The sequence below is a fragment of the Scyliorhinus torazame genome, chromosome 1 (assembly GCF_047496885.1).
Source record: "Scyliorhinus torazame isolate Kashiwa2021f chromosome 1, sScyTor2.1, whole genome shotgun sequence".
Lineage (NCBI taxonomy): Eukaryota > Metazoa > Chordata > Chondrichthyes > Carcharhiniformes > Scyliorhinidae > Scyliorhinus > Scyliorhinus torazame.
This window is the reverse complement of record NC_092707.1, coordinates 376,946,914-376,959,718: the sequence shown is the minus strand read 5'-3', so window position 1 is coordinate 376,959,718 and position 12,805 is coordinate 376,946,914. Positions and strand designations below refer to the sequence as shown.

General features: G+C 46.4%; 1 protein-coding gene across 1 annotated transcript in view; it reads left to right on the top strand.

Moving 5' to 3' along the window:
- The window catches only part of qpct (glutaminyl-peptide cyclotransferase), a 40,292-nt gene that overhangs the window by 16,602 nt on the left and 10,885 nt on the right, over nucleotides 1–12,805 (top strand). The window contains exons 4-5 of the mRNA XM_072511834.1: nucleotides 7,553–7,726; nucleotides 10,058–10,157. Of these exons, the coding sequence (XP_072367935.1) occupies nucleotides 7,553–7,726; nucleotides 10,058–10,157 (274 nt within the window). The remainder of the gene's footprint in view (nucleotides 1–7,552; nucleotides 7,727–10,057; nucleotides 10,158–12,805) is intronic.

Below are 12,805 nucleotides of genomic sequence, written 5' to 3'. Positions count from 1 at the left end.
AAGGTTTCCTTCGCTGAAGGACATGAGGGATCAGATGGGTTTTTACAGCAACGGATGATAACTTGACAGTCATCATTAATGATGACTAGCTTTATCGTTCCAGATTTTATTAATTGAATTCAAATTCCACCAGCTGCCATGGTGGGAATTTGAACACATGTTCCCAGAACATGAGTCTGGGCCTCTGGATTGCTAGTCTAGCGACAACCACTGCACCACTGAATGCCGGAAAGCCCACCCGGTTACCTGTGTGTGAGTACCTTTGCTGCGTGGACTGCAGCAGTACAAGAGAGTGGTTGCCCCACCTCCTTAATGCAGGGATGTGGTTGGATCAAAGAAAAAAACACTTGAAAATGGGTGTGCAAAGAACAAAGAACAAAGAAATGTACAGCACAGGAACAGGCCCTTCGGCCCTCCAAGCCCGTGCCGACCATACTGCCCGACTAAACTACAATCTTCTACACTTCCTGGGTCCGTATCCTTCTATTCCCATCCTATTCATATATTTGTCAAGATGCCCCTTAAATGTCCCTATCGTCCCTGCCTCCACTACCTCCTCCGGTAGTGAGTTCCAGGCACCCACTACCCTCTGCGTAAAAAACTTGCCTCGTACATCTACTCTAAACTTTGCCCCTCTCACCTTAAACCTATGCCCCCTAGTAATTGACCCCTCTACCCTGGGGAAAAGCCTCTGACTATCCACTCTGTCTATGCCCCTCATAATTTTGTATACCTCTATCAGGTCGCCCCTCAACCTCCTTCGTTCCAGTGAGAACAAACCGAGTTTATTCAATCGCTCCTCATAGCTTATGCCCTCCATACCAGGCAACATTCTGGTAAATCTCTTCTGCACCCTCTCTAAAGCCTCCACATCCTTCTGGTAGTGTGGCGACCAGAATTGAACACTATACTCCAAGTGTGGCCTAACTAAGGTTCTATACAGCTGCAACATGACTTGCCAATTCTTATACTCAATGCCCCGGCCAATGAAGGCAAGCATGCCGTATGCCTTCTTGACTACCTTCTCCACCTGTGTAGCCCCTTTCAGTGATCTGTGGACCTGTACTCCTAGATCTCTTTGACTTTCAATACTCTTGAGGGTTCTACCATTCACTGTATATTCCCTACCTGCATTAGCCCTTCCAAAATGCATTACCTCACATTTGTCCAGGTTAAACTCCATCTGCCATCTCTCCGCCCAAGTCTCCAGACAATCTAAATCCTGCTGTATCCTCAGACAGTCCTCATCGCTATCCGCAATTCCACCAACCTTTGTGTCGTCTGCAAACTTACTAATCAGACCAGTTACATTTTCCTCCAAATCATTTATATATACTACAAAGAGCAAAGGTCCCAGCACTGATCCCTGTGGAACACCACTGGTCACAGCCCTCCAATTAGAAAAGCATCCCTCCATTGCTACCCTCTGCCTTCTATGGCCTAGCCAGTTCTGTATCCACCTTGCCAGTTCACCCCTGATCCCGTGTGACTTCACCTTTTGTACTAGTCTACCATGAGGGACCTTGTCAAAGGCCTTACTGAAGTCCATATAGACAACATCTACTGCCCTACCTGCATCAATCATCTTAGTGACCTCCTCGAAAAACTCTATCAAGTTAGTGAGACACGACCTTCCCTTCACAAAACCGTGCTGCCTCTCACTAATACGTCCATTTGCTTCCAAATGGGAGTAGATCCTGTCTCGAAGAATTCTCTCCAGTAATTTCCCTACCACTGAAGTAAGGCTCACCGGCCTGTAGTTCCCGGGATTATCCCTGCCACCCTTCTTAAACAGAGGAACAACATTGGCTATTCTCCAGTCCTCCGGGACATCCCCTGAAGACAGCGAGGATCCAAAGATTTCTGTCAAGGCCTCAGCAATTTCCTCTCCAGCCTCCTTCAGTATTCTGGGGTAGATCCCATCCGGCCCTGGGGACTTATCTACCTTAATATTTTTTAAGACACCCAACACCTCGTCTTTTTGGATCACAATGTGACCCAGGCTATCTACACCCCCTTCTCCAGACTCAACATCTACCAATTCCTTCTCTTTGGTGAATACTGATGCAAAGTATTCATTTAGTACCTCGCCCATTTCCTCTGGCTCCACACATAGATTCCCTTGCCTATCCTTCAGTGGGCCAACCCTTTCCCTGGCTACCCTCTTACTTTTTATGTAAGTGTAAAAAGCCTTGGGATTTTCCTTAACCCTATTTGCCAATGCCTTTTCATGACCCCTTCTAGCCCTCCTGACTCCTTGCTTAAGTTCCTTCCTACTTTCCTTATATGCCACACAGGCTTCGTCTGTTCCCAGCCTTTTAGCCCTGACAAATGCCTCCTTTTTCTTTTTGACGAGGCCTACAATATCACTCGTCATCCAAGGTTCCCGAAAATTGCCGTATTTATCTTTCTTCCTCACAGGAACATGCCTGTCCTGTATTCCTTTCAACTGACACTTGAAAGCCTCCCACATGTCAGATGTTGATTTGCCCTCAAACATCCGCCCCCAATCTATGTTCTTCAGTTCCCGCCTAATATTGTTATAATTAGCCTTCCCCCAATTTAGCACATTCATCCTCGGACCACTCTTATCCTTGTCCACCAGTACTTTAAAACTTACTGAATTGTGGTCACTGTTACCGAAATGCTCCCCTACTGAAACATCTACCACCTGGCCGGGCTCATTCCCCAATACCAGGTCCAGTACCGCCCCTTCCCTAGTTGGACTGTTTACATATTGTTTTAAGAAGCCCTCCTGGATGCTCCTTACAAACTCTGCCCCGTCTAAGCCCCTGCTCTGCAATGGAACAAAATGATCCAGTGGGCGGGTCTGGGAGGAAGATCACCTCTCCCATAGTATGAAGATACAGATAGGAGATTTTGTGGGAGCGTGAGAGACTCACGTTTGGTATGTTGCCTCCCAGGTGCAAGGGTACGTGATGTCTCGGATCGTGTTTTCCGGGTCCTTAGGGGGGAGGGGGAGCAGCCCCAAGTCGTGGTCCACATTGGCACTAACATAGGTAGGAAAGGGGACAAGGATGTCAGGCAGGCTTTCAGGGAGCTAGGATGGAAGCTCAGAACTAGAACAAACAGAGTTGTTATCTCTGGGTTGTTGCCCGTGCCACGTGATAGTGAGATGAGGAATAGGGAGAGAGAGCATTTAAACACGTGGCTACAGGGATGGTGCAGGCGGGAGGGATTCAGATTTCTGGATAACTGGGGCTCTTTCTGGGGAAGGTGGGACCTCTACAGACAGGATGGTCTACATCTGAACCTGAGGGGCGCAAATATCCTGGGGGGGAGATTTGTTAGTGCTCTTTGGGGGGGTTTAAACTAATGCAGCAGGGGCATGGGAACCTGGATTGTAGTTTTAGGGTAAGGGAGAATGAGAGTATAGAGGTCAGGAGCACAGATTTGATGTCGCAGGAGGGGGCCAGTGTTCAGGTAGGTGGTTTGAAGTGTGTCTACTTCAATGCCAGGAGTATACGAAACAAGGTAGGGGAACTGGCAGCATGGGTTGGTACCTGGGACTTCGATGTTGTGGCCATTTCGGAGACATGGATAGAGCAGGGACAGGAATGGATGTTGCAGGTTCCGGGGTTTAGGTGTTTTAGTAAGCTCAGAGAAGGAGGCAAAAGAGGGGGAGGTGTGGCGCTGCTAGTCAAGAGCAGTATTACGGTGGCGGAGAGGATGCTAGATGGGGACTCTTCTTCCGAGGTAGTATGGGCTGAAGTTAGAAACAGGAAAGGAGAGGTCACCCTGTTGGGAGATTTTTATAGGCCTCCTAATAGTTCTAGGGATGTAGAGGAAAGGATGGCGAAGATGATTCTGGATATGAGCGAAAGTAACAGGGTAGTTATTATGGGAGACTTTAACTTTCCAAATATTGACTGGAAAAGATATAGTTCGAGTACAATAGATGGGTCGTTTTTTGTACAGTGTGTGCAGGAGGGTTTCCTGAAACAATATGTTGACAGGCCAACAAGAGGCGAGGCCACGTTGGTTTTGGTTTTGGGTAATGAACCAGGCCAGTTGTTGGATTTGGAGGTAGGAGAGCACTTTGGGGACAGTGACCACAATTCGGTGACGTTTACGTTAATGATGGAAAGGGATAAGTATACACCGCAGGGCAAGAGTTATAGCTGGGGGAAGGGCAATTATGATGCCATTAGACGTGACTTGGGGGGGATAAGGTGGAGAAGTAGGCTGCAAGTGTTGGGCACACTGGATAAGTGGGGCTTGTTCAAGGATCAGCCACTGCGTGTTCTTGATAAGTATGTACCGGTCAGACAGGGAGGAAGGCGTCGAGCGAGGGAACTGTGGTTTACCAAGGAAGTGGAATCTCTTGTTAAGAGGAAGAAGGAGGCCTATGTGAAGATGAAGTGTGAAGTTTCGGTTGGGGCGATGGATAGTTACAAGGTAGCGAGGAAGGATCTAAAGAGAGAGCTAAGACGAGCAAGGAGGGGACATGAGAAGTATTTGGCAGGAAGGATCAAGGAAAACCCAAAAGCTTTCTATAGGTATGTCAGGAATAAGCGGATGACTAGGGAAAGAGTAGGACCAGTCAAGGACAGGGATGGGAAATTGTGTGTGGAGTCTGAAGAGATAGGCGAGATACTAAATGAATATTTTTCATCAGTATTCACTCAGGAAAAAGATAATGTTGTGGAGGAGAATGCTGAGCCCCAGGCTAATAGAATAGATGGCATTGAGGTACGTAGGGAAGAGGTGTTGGCAATTCTGGACAGGCTGAAAATAGATAAGTCCCCGGGACCTGATGGGATTTATCCTAGGATTCTCTGGGAGGCCAGGGAAGAGATTGCTGGACCTTTGGCTTTGATTTTTATGTCATCATTGGCTACAGGAATAGTGCCAGAGGACTGGAGGACAGCAAATGTGGTCCCTTTGTTCAAAAAGGGGAGCAGAGACAACCCCGGCAACTATAGACCGGTGAGCCTCACGTCTGTAGTGGGTAAAGTCTTGGAGGGGATTATAAGAGACAAGATTTATAATCATCTAGATAGGAATAATATGATCAGGGATAGTCAGCATGGCTTTGTGAAGGGTAGGTCATGCCTCACAAACCTTATTGAGTTCTTTGAGAAGGTGACTGAACAGGTAGACGAGGGTAGAGCAGTTGATGTGGTGTATATGGATTTCAGCAAAGCGTTTGATAAGTTTCCCCACGGTAGGCTATTGCAAAAAATACGGAGGCTGGGGATTGAGGGTGATTTAGAGATGTGGATCAGAAATTGGCTAGCTGAAAGAAGACAGAGGGTGGTGGTTGATGGGAAATGTTCAGAATGGAGTACAGTCACAAGTGGAGTACCACAAGGATCTGTTCTGGGGCCGTTGCTGTTTGTCATTTTTATCAATGACCTAGAGGAAGGCGCAGAAGGGTGGGTGAGTAAATTGGCAGACGATACTAAACTCGGTGGTGTTGTCGATAGTGTGGAAGGATGTAGCAGGTTACAGAGGGATATAGATAAGCTGCAGAGCTGGGCTGAGAGGTGGCAAATGGAGTTTAATGTAGAGAAGTGTGAGGTGATTCACTTTGGAAGGAATAACAGGAATGCGGAATATTTGGCTAATGGTAAAGTTCTTGAAAGTGTGGATGAGCAGAGGGATCTAGGTGTCCATGTACATAGACCCCTGAAAGTTGCCACCCAGGTTGATAGGGTTGTGAAGAAGGCCTATGGAGTGTTGGCCTTTATTGGTAGAGGGATTGAGTTCCGGAGTCGGGAGGTCATGTTGCAGCTGTACAGAACTCTGGTACGGCCGCATTTGGAGTATTGCGTACAGTTCTGGTCACCGCATTATAGGAAGGACGTGGAGGCTTTGGAGCAGGTGCAGAGGAGATTTACCAGGATGTTGCCTGGTATGGAGGGAAAATCTTATGAGGAAAGGCTGATGGACTTGAGGTTGTTTTCGTTGGAGAGAAGAAGGTTAAGAGGAGACTTAATAGATGCATACAAAATGATCAGGGGGTTGGATAGGGTGGACAGTGAGAGCCTTCTCCCGCGGATGGATATGGCTGGCACGAGGGGACATAACTTTAAACTGAGGGGTAATAGATATAGGACAGAGGTCAGAGGTAGGTTCTTTACGCAAAGAGTAGTGAGGCCGTGGAATGCCCTACCTGCTACAGTAGTGAACTCGCCAACATTGAGGGTATTTAAAAGTTTATTGGATAAACATATGGATGATAATGGCATAGTGTAGGTTAGATGGCTTTTGTTTCGGTGCAACATCGTGGGCCGAAGGGCCTGTACTGCGCTGTATTGTTCTATGTTCTATGTTCTAAGACTTTTTGAATATTTGCTTTGGACTGGGACTCACAGGTGCATTATTTTAGCAGCATTTAAATAAATAACCTGGCACTTCTGAACATAAATGTAACCCTGAGATTAGTCATACAAAATATATGTAAATCATTACCATTTACTGGAAAAAAATTAACAGAACATTAAAACAAAACACTTCAAACTGACCATTTTCTTGTACGATCATTTGTGACTAATGTACTTTCCATATCCGATACTTTAAATCCTCTTCCTTTTTCAGCCAATTTAAACCAATTGTAAACAAATATGTCTATCGTAAGATATTTTTACTTACCATTACTGTGACTGAATTTATTGCACTCTGAAATAACAAAGAAATAGAAATCTGGTAAAAGACAGAAAAATCACATCCCTGTTAGTGACAATAAATGTTGGCCTTTCCAGCAATACATACCTCCAATATTTAAAAAAAAAACTAAATAGAGCCACCTGCAGACAAATTGGAAGATCACAAAGGGCAGGCTGTACCTAGTTCATATGTTCATATGTAATGCCAAGGCCAGTGCAACCGTAGTGTCATAGACTCCCTACAATGCAGAAGGAGGCTATTAGGCCCATCAAATCTGCACTGACCCTTTGAAAGAACACCTGACCTAAACCTACTCCCCTGCCCCATCCCCGTAACCCCACCTAACCCGCACATCTTTGGACACTTGAGGGGTAATTTAGCGGGTCCAATCCCCCTAACCAGCCCATGTGGGACTGCGGGAGGAAACCGGAGCACCCGGAGGAAACCCATGCAGACAGCTGGAGAAACTGAAAACTCCACACAGACACCCGAGGCCGTAATGGACCCTGGGACCTTGGAGCTGTGGGCAGCAGTGCTAACCCCTGTGCCACTGTGCTGCCCCATCATCATACCCATGTGAAAACAATCGGGGGAAAAAAGATTTCTCCTCGGAAACTCACCCAACAACAGTTTACTTATTGGTTGCACTTCCCAGAGTTTAAATTGGAACATCATGAAAATAGTGATTTATGTACATAAACTCAAATTATACTAGCACCTATAACAGTATGTTCAAAAGTATTATGATTTTGTGACTAGCCCAGATTTGCTGTCATTTTTCCTGACTGTAACCTGCATGTATTTTTATGTTCCAATATTTCATTGACTTTTATCACTTATTCATATCCTCAAAAGATTCAATTTTTAGTGTGGGTAAATCTCTCCAGGCTTACATTTAAATTATTTATCTTTCAATTAGGATAATAGTGACAGACCAGATCTTACCCTGCAGCTAATATTTTTTGATGGAGAAGAAGCATTTCAATATTGGTCTGATATTGACTCACTCTATGGCTCTCGACATTTGGCACAGAAGATGGAGAAGGAGGCACATCCACCTGGTGCCACTGATACCAACCAGATTCATGGAATTGTAAGTACAGACAACCTGCAAGACAGGAAAAAATATCCAAGAAATTATTGTAATTTTAACAGTTGTCAAGATTATGCACCAATAAAAAATGAACAATGGGGCAGGTTTCTCAATTGCAGATTAAAGTTGTATTCATAAATGTTATTTTTTTTATGGGCAGCAATGTGAAACCTTGATTATTTATTTAATTTAAAAAAAAAATTATTTTATTAAAGTTTTCAAACACAATTTTTCCACTTTACAAATCAACATAAGAGATAACAGAATAACTAATAAGTAACATTATTTAAATAAAATAGTGAACTAGCAAAGTAACAAGAAATAGGGCTCCCCCCCCCCCCCCCCCCCCCCCCCCCACCCTCTGGGCTGCTGCTGCTGACAATCTATTTTCCCTTAACGTTCCGCGAGATAGTCAAGGAACGGTTGCCACCGCCTGGAGAACCCCTGAACCGATCCTCTCAATGCAAACTTCATCCGTTCCAGTTTTATGAACCCTGCCACATCGTTTACCCAGGCCTCCACGCCGGGGGGTTTCATAGTTCATAGAATTTACAGTGCAGAAGGAGGCCATTTGGCCCATCGAGTCTGCACTGACCCTTGGAAAGAGCACCCCACCCAAGCCCACACCTCCACCCATAACCCAGTAACCCCACCCAACACTAAGGGCAATTTTGGACACTAAGGGCAATTTATAATGGCCAATCCACCAGGGACGCAAAGGCCAGAATATCGGCCTCTTTCGCCTCCTGCACTCCCGGCTTTTCCGCTACCCCAAATATAGCTAACCCCCAGCCTGGCTTGACCCGGACCTTCACCACCTTTGAAATCACTCTTGCCACTCCCCTCCAGTGCCGGACATGACCAGAACATATGTGTGTGGTTCGCCGGGCTTCCCAAGCACCTCCCGCACCTGTCCTCCACTCCGAAGAACCTGCTCAGTCTTGCTCCCGTCATGTGTGCTCTGTGTAGAACCTTGAATTGTATCAGGCTAAGCCTGGCACACGAGGAAGAGGAATTTACCCTACTTAGGGCATCAGCCCACAGCCCCTCCTCAATCTCCTCCCCCAGCTCTTCTTCCCATTTTCCTTTCAGCTCCTCTACCAGCGCCTCCCCCTCGTCTCTCATCTCCTGATATATTTCGGACACTTTGCCATCCCCGACCCATACCCCCGAAATCACTCTCTCCTGGATCCCTTGTGTCGGGAGCAGCGGAGATTCCCTCACCTGTTGCCTCATGTGAAACTTTGATTATTATAGATAAAATAGACCTACTGGGGTTTCCCAGTCAGCCTAAGGTTTGCCGACATGACAGGGACACTTGAAGTGCCTGGGATGACAGGCTGATGGAGTGGGGATGGGGGAGTGCAATGTGCCCGAGTGTAAGAGCAGCTATAGGCTGCCCTATATTGAAAATATTCACCATTCTGCCCAACAACATTTTGCTTATTAGTCCATCTTAAAACCTTAATAGTGTTGATTTTAGGAAACCTGCATTAATGTAATTTAATAATAATAATCTTTATTATTGGAAAAAGTAGGCTTACATTATGGTAGCACAGTGGTTAGCACTGTTGCTTCTCAGCTCCAGGGTCCCAGGTTCAAATCCCGATATGGGTCACTGTCTGTGCGAAGTCTGTACGTTCTCCCTGCATTTGGGTGGGTTTCCACCGTGTGGTTGCTGTCTCCGCGCCGGTGCGGAGCAACATGTCGGGGACTTTACAGCTGGCCGTGCGGAAGGAGGTAGGCCCCCTCCAGATCGCGGCCGCCCGCCAATCGGATGGCCCCGATCGTGGACCTGGACCCCGTGAAGGCCGCCCCCGGAGTCCGATCTCCCCCGCCCCTCCACCAGGATGTCCACAGTGGCCACGGGTCCAAGCTCCCGTCGGGTTGTACCAGGTTAGAACCACGCTGGCGGGACTCGGCGGAACTCGGCGGGCGTTCGGCCCGTCACCCACGGAGAATCGCCGCGCGGGACTATTTCAGCACCATGTGGGCGTGATCGGCAGCCCGGCGTTGGAGCGGCGCGGTGGGAATTTCCCGCGACCCCGGCGATTTCCCCAACCTGCTGCGGGCTCGGAGAATCCCGCCCGTAGAATTGAAAAGCAGAGAAAAATAGAAACAAATCCGTTTCAAACGTTAGATTTTAGGGAATTTATTAATCTGTAGCTAAAACTATTTATTAAACACAAACATTTTAGTGATGGAATTTATACAAGAAAGAACTCTTCTCTTAATTTTGCAAGATCTATTTGATAGTCACTGGAAATTGAGGTAATTAACCTATTGATTTGTTAATGTGCTAATTTGACAAACTACGTATATTCCTCATAGGATCTATTTGTGTTATTGGATTTGATTGGTGCACCAGATCCAAGATTTCCAAGTTATTTTCCAAACACAGCTCGATGGCATAAAAGACTACAGCTAATAGGTAACGAAAATGAACAGAAATATTAATTATGTAAATTGTTACACATTTGGTGGCTATTGCATGTTGCAAGTTTGTTCCCTGCCTTATATTTTGTTTTTCTCTTTCCTTCTGAATGGTATGTGTTCTCTAATTGCCAATCCCCCTACCAAGTCTGCAACTGGCTCAGCTCATCCGCTGCTGAAACTCTCATCCAGGTCTTTGTTACTCTAAACCTTTTTTTCTATAAATTTAGATTACCCAATTATTATTTTTTCCAATTAAGGGGCAGTTTACCGTGGCTAATCCACCTAACTGCACATCTTTGGGTTGTGGGGGTGAAACCCACGCAGACACCGGGAGAATGTGCAAACTCCACACGGACAGTGACCCAGGGCCGGGATTCGAACCCGGGTCCTCAGCGCTGTAGTCCCAGTGCTAACCACTGCGCCTTGTGCCGCCCTTTTGTTACTCTAAACTTGACAGTCTCCCATGCCCTAATATCCATAAACCTGAGCCCATCCAAAACTCTGCTGCCCGTTTCCCTAGGCCGCACTAAATCTCATTCATCCCTGTGCTCTTTGACCTTCTCTGGCTTCCACTTAAGAAATGCCTCAGCTTTAAAATTTGCATCCTTGTTTTCAAAATCTTCTGGTTTCTCACTTCCCTACCTCTGCAACAGCCTCCTCCAATTCTGACCTTTTAACCATTACCAGTTTTAATCACCGTCGCCATTGACAGCCATGCTTTCAGCCACAAAGATGCTATGGTCTGACGTTTCCTCCCTAAAATTCTCCACACTCTACCTTTCTTTCTTCTTCTCAGAAACTCCTTTGAAATCTACTTCATTGACAAAGCTTTTGACCATCAGCCTAATATCTCCTTATTTAGCCCAGTGTCAAATTTTGTTTGATGAGGTTATTGTGAAGTACCTTGGAATGTTTTACAAGGTTAAGAAGGATATTACATAATTGCAAGTTGTTGCTGTTGGATCTGCTTCCCCGACTCCCTCAGGCAGTTCCTTCCAGATCAGAACAACTCGGTGTGTCTTTTTTCAATTAACTGAAAGGAATGATCTTTTCCTTGGGATTTTCCAGTCCACAAATGGCTGGCCAGAAATTTCAAACAGGGCTTCACATGTCGCTTCATTAAGGATCAGCAAAACGTACCAAGAAGACAGCACACATATCTCAATGTTAAATTTATCACTTTATTCTGCTACAATCTACTACCAACATTCACAAGAAACATACCAAGCAACCAAACCAACTTTCTTCATAAAAAAACAGATCAGGCAACATCTGTGGAGAGAAACAGTGGGTGGAATCTTACCAGAATTTGGCAAAGTTTCAAGCTCCGACAGAAAACTGGTGTGGAACTCTGTCTGAAGTTGCACAATCCGGTTTTCTCGCCAAATCTTGAACATGTTAGACAAAAATAAATAGTAGGCGTGGCTTACTCCGACACGGGCACAGCAAGTGGCTCCAAAGACATTGGGGCAGTAGGGTAAACTCGTCGTCCTCGTGCGCCAGGCTAAGCCTGATACAATTCAAGGTTTTGCACAGGGCGCATATGACCGGAGCAAGGCTCAGTACATTTTTCGGGGTAGAGGATAGGTGTGGGAAATGCTTGAGAAGCCCAGCAAACCACACCCACATGTTTTGGTCATGCCCGGCACTGCAGGGGTTCTGGGTGGGGGTGGCAAAGGTGCTTTCGAAGGTGGTGGGGGTCCGGGTCGAGCCAGGCTGGGGGTTGGCTATATTTGGGGTTGCAGAAGAGCCGGGAGTGCAGGAGGCGAAAGAGGCTGATGCCTTGGCCTTTGCGTCCCTAGTAGCCCGACGAAGGATATTGCTTATGTGGAAGGAAGCCAAACCCCCAGGCGTGGAGACCTGGATAAATGACATGGCAGGTTTTATAAAACTAGAACGGATAAAGTTCGCACTAAGGGGTTCGGCTCAAGGGTTCACCAGGCGGTGGCAACCGTTCATTGACTACCTCGCAGAACGATAAAGGAAATGGGAAGGTAACAGCAGCAACCCAGGAGGGAGGTGGGGGGGGGGCTCGGGCAGGTCCCCAGGGGTGTTTTTGTATAGATATTTGTACTTGGTTATGTATATTGGATTGTTTGATTTTATCTCTGGAGAGTTATTATTTTTGTTATGGCAGTTGCCATTTAGTTTATATATTATTTATTTATTTGTTAAAACGGTCACTGTTATATATATATATATTGTTTTATTGTTGTAAAAAGGTAAACCTTTGTATTGTTTTGTTTGACTGGAAAAAATTTGAATAAAATATGAAAAAAAAAAGAAATTGGGGCACCATCTTTAAAGAGTGCCCATCAGTCCTGCTGCCTGATGGCCCCCAGCCCTCATTATGGATGTATCGGGGGCTCCTCCCCCAGTCTCCTGAGAATCCTCGCCAGCATTCCGCTCCCAACCTCCACCCACATACACCACCGGTATTAAACCTCCCGCGCCCCCACCAACATCATGGAGTTATAGCTGGCACTCCCCTGCACCAATGTAACCGCCTCATGGGACTCCCTCTAGGGCCTGCCCTGGCACTGCCCAAGGCAGAGGCTGGCATTGCCCAACCTCAATGCCAACCATAATGGGGCAGTGCCAGGGCACTGCCAGAGCATGTCCCTCTCCGCCCCAGGAGCTATA